The sequence below is a fragment of the Tupaia chinensis genome, unplaced genomic scaffold (genome assembly GCF_000334495.1).
Source record: "Tupaia chinensis unplaced genomic scaffold, TupChi_1.0 Scaffold000117_1, whole genome shotgun sequence".
NCBI lineage: Eukaryota > Metazoa > Chordata > Mammalia > Scandentia > Tupaiidae > Tupaia > Tupaia belangeri.
Window position 1 is genome coordinate 306606 of NW_006159582.1, and position 13075 is coordinate 319680.

The following is a 13075-nucleotide window of genomic DNA, read 5'->3' on the forward strand; positions in this document are numbered from 1 at the left end:
CCTTACCAAATGCCCCCTTATTTTGGACTCTGTTTTTTTTTTTTATTTTTCTGTCTTTCTTCAGAGCCTTTCCCTTGCAAGATGCCTTCTCTAAGTAGTCCCTCCCCAAATCTCACATGTACATCTCCAGCTACCCTAAAGAAAGCTCCATCTATTAGGCTTAACTTTATGAATATCTGGTAAAATCTACAAAATCATTGATTCTAAGCCCTACTTATATTTATTTTATGCATCTTACACCAGTCCTCCAACTGCTTTTTTTTGTTTGTTTTTGTTTTTGTTTTTTTGACAGAGATTTTTGCTATAGGGCACATTCACTCTGGAGAGGAAGAGAGTGACAGAGAGATAGAAAGCAATAAATCACCCCTCCAGGGAAGATAATCATACCACAATCCCTTCTGCTCCATTCTCCTCTTAGGATTTTGGACACACATACAAACACACCCAGCCGGGACTCAAACCACAATCAACTATGTGGGAATCCAGCAACATAAACATTATGCCATCTCCTGGTCCCCAACTACAATTTGTAACTACTTCAGTAACACCTCCCTTTTTATTCACTGACTGGAACTAAAAACTCATCCTCTCAAATCCTCTTTCTTTCTCTGTTCTCATTCAGTTGGTCCCAGTACTTGATTCATTCAACCTCCTAAATATTCTTGGAGCAGGCATCACTTCCCTGCAATTTTGTATTGCCTCTGTTATATTTTAAATAATCAACCTCTCACCTTCACCACTACGTTAGTCTTTTCCTAGTTTCCTTGCTTTCTATGCTGCCAGAGGGAGTAACTTTCTAATACAGATCTCATCATATCACTTACAAGATCAAAACTTCCCAGGTCTTTCCGAAGAATTTCCTTGACACATCCCTCAAAGGGTTCCACAATCTGGATTTACCCTATGCTGCCAAACTTTTTTGCATTCCTCATACCTCCATTTTCCACTACTATGGACCAGTTGAATCAAATTCATACTAACTTTGGGAACCAGCAGTTAGCGTAATGGCTATGTCGCTAGACTCCCACATAGTCGACCGCGGTTCACGTCCCGGACCCAGTGGCTTAAAACTCATGCTGGGCGCGTGTGCGTACGTGCCCAAGATCTCTAGAGGAGAATGGAGGAAAAGGGATTGCGGCGTGACCATCCCCCCTGGGGGGTGACTTCTCACTTTCTGTCTCTATGTCTCTCTCTGTCTGTCTGGCGAGCTCATGCGCCCTATAGTGAAAATCTCTCCAAAAAAAAAAAAAAAAAAAATTCATACTAGCTTTCTTTTCACTTTGAGTAATCGTGGTGTTTCCTCCTCTAGTACCATATAGCCATTCTTGGATGGATAAACTTCAGTCATTTGCTAAGATTAAGTTTACATATCAGAGAGTCTATTAAACCTCTCCTTCATCTCCACTGTCTCCATTGCTCACATAAAATATTAGTAGAAAAAAGGTTTTAAAAAGTTATTATTAGAATAAGAAAGAAAGAAATATGATATTGTTTTCTATTTTCTGTCTTAGAATCACAAGATTTTATTGTTGAAAAGGTTGTTACAGTCATTCCAGACCAAAGCTTTCTGTGGTTTCCATATAAAAAGTAAAAGTTCTTGCCTTAAGATGAAGTTTGGGAAATTTGTAACTAGTTGTGTAATACTGGCTGCATAATTTGAGTGATCCTTATACAGCATTCAAGAAAGGAGTCACTACAGTATTCAACCATAAAAAAAAAAACTGAAATCATAGAATTGTAGCTTCATAGTCTCAGCTTCACTCACTTCCCATAATCAGTACTTAAATGTTCCTGAAGAAATAAAGTTACCATCATTTTATATTCAAAATTCACTGGATATATTCAAATTCATTGAATAAAAACAAACAAATCTGGACTGCAAGTTGGGGCAAATAAGGTCTTTCTTGCTCTTTTTAAAAATGTTAAGCTATTTTTAAAAAATAAGCAAAAATAATTATTGTGCCACAATGTTGACTGTGCTACATTTCATCAGTGAAAGATTTAGAGAAAGAGGGAATTGAACAAGGTATTTTGGCTCATCTCACAATTTTATTGGGAACTGTTACCCATTTTGAGACCCACATGGAGCTCTCTTCTAAAGAAGTTTCCAAATATTCAAACCCCAATTTTTAAAATGAAATGTTTAAGGAACATTTTTGAAGTTCTTAATCTATTTATCATGTTTATATTAATGACTCATATATTTAAAATTATATCATCATTGATAAGCTTTCAGGGTGCATAAAATTACAATTTTGTGTGTTCTTTTAGCAACTATACTTCAGAGCTAGGGCTAGATTAGCCTGGACCAATCCAATTTGTCTTCATTAAACCTAGGGTCACTCAGTACCCTGAGTCTAGAGCAGTTTTCTTTCAAATTGGGGTCTACTTTTCCATAGACAATTCTTATTAAAAATAAATTTTCATAGGTTTTTATCTTCACCCCTCACTTCTTGAAATGAATTCTGATACATAGAACTTTCTTGCCCCTTTTCTTTTTAGGGTCTTTCCCTGCTTAAAATACATTTTCTGTAAGTCTCCAGTGCTGAGTTTCTGGCATGAAAAAACAACCTTGTTACTTGGAAAGCAGTTTTTACTTACAAGTCCCCCAGGCCCCATAATGTCTAAACCTCCTGTGTCACTTTATATGGCCGCCCCACCCCACAGAGGAGCATGTACAGGAAAAGCAGACTTCCCTTCCCCCACACATTTCCTCAGTTTATTTACAAAATGTCTTGGAATGAGAAAGAGCTGCTTGTGGTTCCTGTGGCTGATTCAGGGATAGTTTCCTACAGGCAGAGGATGCTGGTCAACTGAATGACCTCTCCGTAGCTAACCCATGCACCCTGTGGTAAGACTTGTTTGGTCTTAGGGTACCCCTTCTCACTAAGTTTGGAAGGATTTGTTTTTGTGCAAAAGAACTCAATAATAACCAAACATCACTGTGAAGACAGATTTAATAATGGCAAGGTCCATTGGAGCTGTTTCCTTCCACTACCAGCTATAAGTCAGAAATGCACAGAGATACATATTCAATGTTTATTCTTTGTTAGAAATGATGAATATGATAATACTCTTGACTTGATTATCACACATTCAAACATGCTTTGAAAGACCAACTTGTACCCCACAAAGATGTACAGCAATTAAGCATAAACAGGAAATTATAAAATAGGGAAATGAAAAAAATACACTGAGGTGATTTTAGACTCCCATGCATCAACTTTTGCTTCACGAAGGATTATAATTTTTCCCTTCCAATGTCCTGGAAGGACAATGAAGTTATTACTTTATATTTGAACAGAGAATACCTTAGGAGAAGAAATTATCCCCACACTAGCTACTTCAGAGACTTTCCTTAGTCAGCAATTCCTACCATCTCACACATAGGTGATGATGACTAGTTAACAGGCTTTAAGAAGGTTTAAAGTTATGAAGATCTCCCGTAAACATGAGTTTTACAAATATTTGCTTATATTTATTCAGACTTGCTAACGAGCCTTTTTACCTCACACATTCATGGCTGTTGGAAATCTTGTAATATGTGTGCCAATGATCAGGTAGGGTCTTAAGATTGTTCCATCTCCCCACACATACATTTCACTTGAGTAAGTGGGAGGCAGGATACTGAAATTGTAAGACTTCCATCCCCAAAGATAAAATATTGAACATAAGTTACCATAAATTCTCACATATGATCCACTTGGAACTACTGGTAGGATGAAGACCACATTTTCACCATCATTATAAACTTGAACTGATAATTACAAACTCATGTGAGAAGTATTTCAAGAAAATATTGTGGGGGCGGGGCACTGAGTAGCTAATATATCAATGGTTTTAGGTTATTTTTGCATTAGAGCAGAGTGAAGTTGTCTTCTCTAATAGCTCATAATTGAAAAAAGCTACTCTAGAACTTAGTGTCCTTACTCAACCTAAGCTCCAGTGTACGTTGTCACGCTTATTGTCATGCTTGCTGAAGAAGAGACATGTACTTATCATTCACTATATAAGTGAAATGCAAAACTTGTGTGTACTAATCTCAATGTGTAAATGAGTACAAAATCTCCCAGATTGTTATACACACACACACACACGCTATCCTATACATTGTTTGCGTCTATGTATTTTTACATTTTGAATGTTCAAATTTTAAAAGCTTTGAAATTTAGTACAATATAAATGTGAAAAAGATTCCAGATCATAGAAAAGGTAGGGACTCAAATCACACCTTATTCACCCATTACAATAGAAATGAAAATTAATGAAAGAAAGCATATATCCTGCCCATAAAATGTCATTTAGTTTCTGTATCTGTGATTTACCTTTGTTTTCGTCTTTCTACATTTGTCTCCCCAGTGCATCCTAACGTCAGTCAAGGCTGCCAAGGAGGCTGTGCCACGTGTTCAGATTACAATGGGTGTTTGTCATGTAAGCCCAGACTATTTTTTGTTCTGGAAAGAATTGGCATGAAGCAGATTGGAGTGTGTCTCTCTTCATGTCCAAGTGGATATTATGGAACTCGATATCCAGATATAAATAAGTGTACAAGTAAGTGTGTACTATCTTTATCTCATCCTTGAAGGTTTTTCCAGATTGAAAAGGCTTCTGATGCATTTGTGATAGTCAACATTAAGTAAATAATAATGTTTACCCCCAAATTAGGCTAAACTACACTTGGATATAGTCATTAGGGCAGGAAAATGTTCACTAACTTATAAAACAATACTCACATTTTGTTTTGAATGGCAAAAGCAAAGGCTGAGAGCATGATCATTGCTCATGGAACCTAAAGAGAAATACATCAATTCTGGTTCTCTTAACTGTCACAAAAACCCAAGTATTTAACTTGAAAATCACTTCATCTATTTTAGCTTCAAGAAGGATTCCATTATAACAACTGAAATATTTATTTGTCATTTAGAAATAAATGTTGGACGCATTCTCATGTCATCTCTCATATGAATCCCAAAAGTCTACTCACAATTAATATATAGACCAAGTGACCTTTCAAAATTGTAACTTAGGAAATATCACTTCTCTATTCAAACATAACGCATGGCTCTCCCTTAACTTTCCAAATGTATCTTTTACCACCTCCCTGCCACCATTCTGCACCAGCCTCACTGACCTGTGTGTAAGATCGTCCCGCCTCAAGCCTTTGCAACTGCTGTTCAACACTGGCTGTTCTGGCAGTCTGGAAAACTCAGTCCACAACTTCTTATGGTTGACTCTCCCATTTCAATAAAACTTCTGCTCATATGTTACCTTCTCAGAGGCATGCCATGAGCACCTTATCCAAAACAATCAGACTTTTCCCCTTATCAGTCACTCCACATCTCTTTTTATCAATACTTCTTTTGCTGTTGTTTTTTCCAAAGCTCTTGTGACTCTGGAAACAGAGTGCCTGGTTTCAGAAACCAGTCTGTTCTGTGGTTCCGGTCTAGATAAATAAGCTTTTGAACTTTAGTTTTCTTATCCACAAAATGATAATCATAACAGTGATAAATTACTGGATTATTGAGAAGTTTAAATGACAATATTGTTAAGTATTGGAATGTTGGGAAAGTCATGACACATTTTCACATAGAAAAACATAGACAAATACATCATAACTTTCTCAACAGCCTAATATTTATAGCAATCCTGGCTTGTAGTATTCCATTTAAGGGTCAGTTATTTTCATTATTTATTGTGTCTCCCTTCCTAGAAAATAAGTCTGGACATGAAGTCTGGACCTTATTTGTCTTGTACGCGGTTGTCAACCATTACGTAGAATGATGCCCAACACAGAGTAGGCAACCAAATATTTACTGTGAATGGCTAACCCTAAGAACAGCACCACAATATTCTGGCACATTTTTATTAAAGTACTGATGGAACCATTTTTACTACTCTTCAATATAAATAAATATCTTTCTTACAATCATTCTTGGCCATGTATATATGTATATAGGTGTATGTGTATAGGTATACACACGTATCACATACATGTGTGTGTGTGTGTGTGTGTATATATATATGTATGTATATATATATATGTGTGTGTGTGTGTATATATATATATATATATAGTCAAAGATCAGTAAAACTATTTTGAAATCAATAACTTATGTACATCAACTAAATGACTGTGGGGGAAAGTCTTAAATCAATTTGGTAAAATAATTTTGAACCCCAGGTATTTGACACAGAAGTTACATGAGACTGTATTAGAAGCAGACAGAAATGGACAAACAATAGGACATGATGAAAACATAACTTTTTCGAATCCATTCATCAGTTTGTGGACATTTAGGTTGGTTCCATGTCTTGGCAATTGTGAATAATTCTGCAATAAACATTGATGTGTAAGCACTTTTCTGACTGAACGTTCTCCTGTCTTTTGGGTAAATACCCAGAAGTGGGATTGCTGGATCAAATGGTAGTTTTATTTGTATTTCTCTTTCAGAATGCAAAGCTGACTGTGATACCTGTTTCAACAAAAACTTCTGCACAAAGTGTAAAAGTGGGTTTTACTTACACCTTGGAAAGTGCCTTGACAATTGCCCAGAAGGGTTGGAAGCCAACAACCACACCATGGAGTGCGTCAGTATTGGTGAGAATGGCCTCTTAGATTTAGAATGGATGGGAAACACCAGCGATAATAATGTCAGTGTCCACAGAGGTGCTTCTGAAAGTCCTATTTCACCAGAACCTAAAGAACTTCCTCTAAGAGGCTCTTTTTAATCTTCCTTATATAGATACTCTCTTAGGGGCCAGCAAGTGGCATGGTGGTTAAAGTACTAGACTCCCACATGGCCAATCATGGTTTGAGCCCTGGGCCTAGCAGCTTGCTTTCTCTCTCTCTGACTCTGTCTCTCTCTGGTGAATGCATGTGCCCTGTAGCAAATTTTAAAAATAATAATAATGATGATGAATGAAATTAAATAATTCTTTAAAAATAACTAAATAAAAATACTCTCTTAAAGGTGTTCCTATAACCTTACCCAATGTATCACAGTACAGTTTAACATCTAGTAGATGCCTCATTATTTCTTAGGGACTGTCAGTAATTGTTTCAATTCATCTTATCACTATAGGTTTTTTAGTATCGTTATTTAATAACATTTCACTTAGCGTGAATATATATGGAAACCATAATAGGGACACACAAACATGCACATATACATTTGAGTGCGTGTGCATGTCTTGACCTAAATTTCTACCCTGGGGCAAGATTTTCATAAAATGCATAGGTTTGATCTCAACCAGTGACCAACATTCGTTTCCAAGGGGAAAAACATATTCTCTTGATGTAGCCCATTCATGTTTAGTAGCCAGATCAAAGACCCAAAGGGTTGGAAATGGTATAGTTAAAAATCTCTTTTTTTTTTTCTCTCACAATTTTGCAGAAATTTTGCTTGCTTGCCACAGGTATTCAGAAACAAGAAAAAGAGGACTTTGTACTTACTCAAAAATGACACCATGAGACAGTCCTAGGGTCTGATTAATTGCAGGCTGAGTTTCCTGGAGGGGAGGCCCCTCAGACAAGTTGTTTTTCTAAATAACAGATCACTGTCAGGCTCTATTTTCCCTCTTTTCAGTATTGTGTGGCTACTGCAACTATGAGTTTGCCGAACACTTGGGAAGCAGATGCTAACTGAAATGGGAAAACAATGTACAAAATCTCAAAATCCCCTGGGCAAGAACTGCAAGAACCTTTGATGCTGCACTAGGGTTGGCCTGTGCGCACAAGTGCCCTCCTGATCCAGTACAAGATAGTCTTCAGAACTCCCCTGGGGTCCCCCGGTGTGGATCCATTAGAATATACAGCGTTGGAGTACTAATTCTAAGTGGTGCTTTAATTATTTCAGGTCTGCCACATAACTTCTTTCTAAACAAACTTTGTGGTAGACTGAAATAAATAGATGATATTTTAAAGATAATTTCAGAAGCATCTGGAAAACAGCAATCCGTAAGCCTGTTTATGACTGACTTTGGTTAAGTCGTTTCTTCTCCAGTCAATAAAAACACAGAAAAAAAACTTAGGAAAGGGTAAAAGGTACATTTGAAATACTTTAAGTTCATCTTTTTATAGGTCCGGAGGGCTTATGATTAGAGATAGTAAGTTCCAAACAGAGGACTAAATAGGGAACACTTCTGTGGAATATCCAAGGACAGAAGTGCAGGATGAGTTACAAAGAGCTTGTGGGATTTCTCTACCCAGGAAAAAGGATGTGTGTTTAGGTTTTCTCAGTTGTTCAAGGCATAGCACTCAGTTCTTGAAAAGCTAGTTATCTTAATTTTATTAATACTTCCCTATCAAGGAAACAATTTAATATTTGACACTGTTGGACTAACCTTTAAACGTCAATGGTGTTTTAGAATATCAATAAGATTAAGACCATTTCTTAAAACAGGTACACGAAAGAAATGTATATATATTAGAAGGAGGGCTAGCAGTCTCGACTTTAGCTCCCACCCTTCACCCAGTGGGTTAAAGAATGTGTCTTTGTCTTTGTTAAAATCTGCATATATATATAAGGCTATATATATATATAAAATATAGTTTTTAAAAAGCCATGTATAACTATATTATATATAGTTTCCTACCTGGTCATGTTCACATCAGATAATTCTTTTCTAACTTAATTCTCTTAATTCTGGTATTACATGAATACTGTACAAAATGACAGTTCACTAACTTTAATCTTCCTTTTTCTATTTTCTTTTTCAGAGTTTAGTTTTGTTTTGATTTGGTTTTGTCTTTGTTTTGTTTTGTTTTTGAGAGAGAGAGAGACAGATTTTTGCTATACATGTGCACTCAGACAGAAAGTGAAAAATTACACCCCAGTGTGGGATGGCCATGCTGCAATCCCTTCTCCATTCTCCTCTCGGGATTTTGAAAATACATGCACATGCACCCAGCTTGAGTTTTAACCTTCCAGGTCTAAGACTTGAACTATAGTCGACTACGTGAGAGTTCAGAGACTTAACCATTATGCCATTTGCTGGTGCCTGTTTTCTCAGAGTACTTAAACTGAGATAAAAGATTTTAAAAAGAGGAGATGCTGTCTTTACCTGAGGTAGAATGCTTATGTCACAACCTCTCTGCTCCCCAAGGTTTGCAGTCAAATTAAACATAAACACCCACTGAACTTAATTTTACAGGAACACTTTCCACTTTGTGCTCCAAATATTTTTTTTCCTTATGTCACTGTCATTCTATTATCCTCATTTCTCTTTATCTCCTCTTTGAGAACTGTATTTGTTAAGTATTCACAGATGGATGATCACCTGTCCAAACACTGAGTAACAAAAGAGATGCCCTTAGTAAGTTCTCTACAGAACCATGCAATTAGTCAGCAATAACTAGAGAGGAGTAATGGTATTGAAAGAACACCAGTGATATTGGTAGGATATCCAGTTTAACTTTACTCCAAATCCAGGAATTGTTTTTATAGCCTCTTAGACCACAGCATGGCCATGTCGAGGGCAAGGAGCTCATTACTGCACACACATTTTTGAGACATTTGCTTCATTGGTGAATAGCCAAAGAGTTCCAGTTGAGTATCTCTATTTTTTCTTAAATTCCTCCAGTAGGTAGTGTTCCTTTACTGACCTGACTATAACAGAAGCCACCCTTTTTGTTATCTTTGGCATTTTTTCCAGAGTGCCCATTTTTTTATGCTATGCTAACATTATAGATTTATTCTACAAGATTTTTCTAGGAAAAATCCTCCACCTTTCATGCCTTTTTAAACCTATCTATGTACTCTTATTAGAGCTTCTTTTTTTTTCACTATATAAAGCATTGACTTTGAATATTTTCCTTCTTCCAATGGAATTAGCTAAGATTTTCATTAGAATTTGATTTTTAGAACCATTCACCTATGACTATAGACATATTACTTACATCACAATTTTTTAATTCCAATTTTCTAAGCATATCAAAGATCTTAACTACCTTTACTATGGTGAAAGAGCACCAAAGTTCTGGTCACTTCCATATTGGATATTTTTTTTTTTTTTGGTTCTCTTAATTCTAGTATTAAATAAACACTGAACAAAGTGACAGTTCATGAACTTTAATTTTTCTTTTCCTACTTGCTTTTATTTGTATGTGATAAAGACCCACTACTTTTTAATAGCTAATATTGGGAGGCTGACAGCTAATGTCCATAACTAGCAAGAGTTCATAATATTATTAAGTGATTTGGTTGCTGTCTTCTTGAACAAAAATTGTAATAGTATGGACCAACATGAAGACTGTTTTTGCAAAGTGGTTCAAAAGTTTCATTTAAATTCACAGAAATTTAAATTCATTATTTAATCATTCCTCTTTATTGTACATTGCAGTCAGGTACCTGTAAATAACTAAAAATATCTATGAAAAGCACAGGAGAAATAGATTTAGATTTCTAAAATATTTAGATGATCTTTTTTGAGATTGTTATCAGAGAAAGTATTCTGCTCTAAAATAAGACTCATTACATCAGAGGGATGCAAGAGAGGTTACTGGAAACTTGTTTTTGTGGAAAGTGGGCAGTATATCACCTGAAAGCATTACTGTTACAAGCTGTTCCAGTTGTAAGTTTTATGGACTTAACTACAAAAATAGTACCTTCAGATGTTTCTTTCCACTACAAGCAAAAAACAAAATAATTGTTATAAGACCTGGGAAAGGCACCATTGAAAAAAGAAACTAATAACGAAAAAAGAAACAAATATAGAAAAGCTTCAGAAAATGTGCATCAGCTGATCCTGGGAATCCCTTGGGCAAGTTAATTCTAGATGCAGTTTATATAAAATTGTTCCAGAATTCATGTAAAATAGATATTGTTATGGCTGAACCATACCCAGTAATAAGTAACAATATTTGAGTAACCAACAACACCTGAAGTAGAAAGGTAGTGCCTTGTAAACTGAAGACCTGGATTATTTCCTACTCAGGTGTTCTGAAGCACAAAAGTTCACAGTGCTCACTCGCGGTGCATATGAATGGGCACCATGGGCACCGCCTCATTTTTAGAAAGGAAAATTCACAGCCCCTCCCCAGGCAATTAACTCGGAAACTTTGGAGTTGGGTTTGGCATTCTGTGTTTTAGCAAAGCCTGCTGGTGATTCTGACCTGTGGTACAATTTGACAATCAGTTCTCCAGCACATACTATCCACTGTTCTGTCAAGTTTTGTTCAGAGTCCATCAAGAAGTATAGCAGTACTCTGGAAATTATGAAGCATTGATCAGTTTTGAGTAATTATATTAGTGGCTACATTAAACTGATCTAGAGGAAAAAGCAAACTCAATGCAAGAGTGAGTTGACCTGGTAACAGGAGTACTAAAAACTACAGCATTCTGGGCCAGCCAGTGGCCTGGTGATTGAGGCAGTTGGATCCTAAATGGCTGCTTGTGTGATTTGAGTCCCAAACTCCGTGGCTTGAAAAAACGCAACAGGCACATGTACATGTGTGCTCCAAATTCTGGGTGAAAAAAATGGAGAAGAAGGGACTGGGTGTGGGGAGGGAGCAGCCCCCGGGTGAATATCCCAGGTAGATGCTTTCTCCCTTTGTCTCTCCCTCTCTCCCTGGCCAGCCCAGGTGCACTTCAGCAAAATTAACCCACAAAACCCCACAGCATTCCTTTTAGCCTTTCCCATTATCTTTGTTTTATATTTAAGTCATCTCCTCTAACTAATCTTCAGGATTTCTACTCAGAATTTGGTCAAGTATTGATAAGAACAAAGCTTCGTGGTTTTTATTAACAGCGAAAGTGATTATGAACCAAGTGGAACATTTTTGCTCTTCTGTTCCAGTGCACTGTGAGGCCAGTGAATGGAGTCCTTGGAGTCCATGCACAAAGAAAGGAAAAACATGTGGCTTCAAAAGAGGGACTGAAACACGGGTCAGAGACATAATACAGCATCCTTCAGCAAAGGGTAACCTGTGTCCCCCAACCAGTGAAACAAGGAAGTGTACAGTGCAAAGAAGAAAGTGCCAGAAGGGAGAACGAGGTACCGTGATCCTAACAAAATGTGCTTGTCTGAATCCTCATAATTCATTGCACAGTTCACTTCATTTCTAAGGGAACATTTGGCATTTTCACTATGTCTAAATTCCTAAAATGTGTACCAAAGAATCTGTTAACTATAAATTACAGAAATAGAGGTGGTACTTTTAAAAATAGAGGCTGGTAGCAGAACTTTAAACTACTCTAGAGTGTGCTAATTTAATTCCATTTAATGAAACTGCATTATAAGCATTTGGACCATTAGCTTTCTTTTAATCCACCCACCTTTTATGCCTATAAAACTGTTGGGAAGTCTCATAAACAAAAGGTTCAATACCATCTGGTACAAGACCATGGCAAAGAAACACTGCTATCAACTTTCTCCTTTCCTCATTGCCTACAAATCAAAGTAGAGCATTAGGTCATTAGCTTTTGTAAATATATATTTATCTATATATAATATACATAAATAGATGGCCTTGGTCATTGAATTCAAGCGTAAGCTCAGTATTATTAGATATTTATATAAATATATGTAAAGTACATATTTATAACATACTTCACATTTAATTTCACACTGACTTTTCATTTTATTTCAATGACCAAGGCCATATTTTATGAATGTAACCCAACCATTAATGACATTTTCTCCCCAGATGTTTTTCCTATCATGCCGGCTTTAAATATCAGACTGCAGAAACTATTAGAAACTATTAGATCAATATCAACTATGTCAGGGTTTGTTATCCAATTTTATGAGTGCCAAGGAGAAATATACCATTTAATATGATGCTTGAGGGTGAATACATTTTCCGGTAGAAAAGCTGCAATTGTTGACTTTTAAAATACCAGTTTGCCATTTTTCTCACCAATGTCCTTAGCACCACTGCCAATAGATATGTTGTGTAGCTTTATGTAACTTTTGGTAGTTACCTGATGAACCTATAGACGATCCTTTTAATTAATTACAGCTTGAAAGGTGTTTGGCTACCTCTGCAGTTTAACTTCCTTAGCTTATTTCATGTATCCAAGAGTTTCATTAAATCCGTACTGTAAGGCCACACACAGTGCTAAGTCCTAGGGTA

General features: G+C 36.4%; 1 protein-coding gene across 1 annotated transcript in view; it reads left to right on the top strand.

Moving 5' to 3' along the window:
- The window catches only part of RSPO3 (R-spondin 3), a 96466-nt gene that overhangs the window by 34256 nt on the left and 49135 nt on the right, over positions 1-13075 (top strand). Inside the window, exons 2-4 of the mRNA XM_006144257.2 lie at positions 4360-4551; positions 6452-6598; positions 11797-11994. Of these exons, the coding sequence (XP_006144319.1) occupies positions 4360-4551; positions 6452-6598; positions 11797-11994 (537 nt within the window). The remainder of the gene's footprint in view (positions 1-4359; positions 4552-6451; positions 6599-11796; positions 11995-13075) is intronic.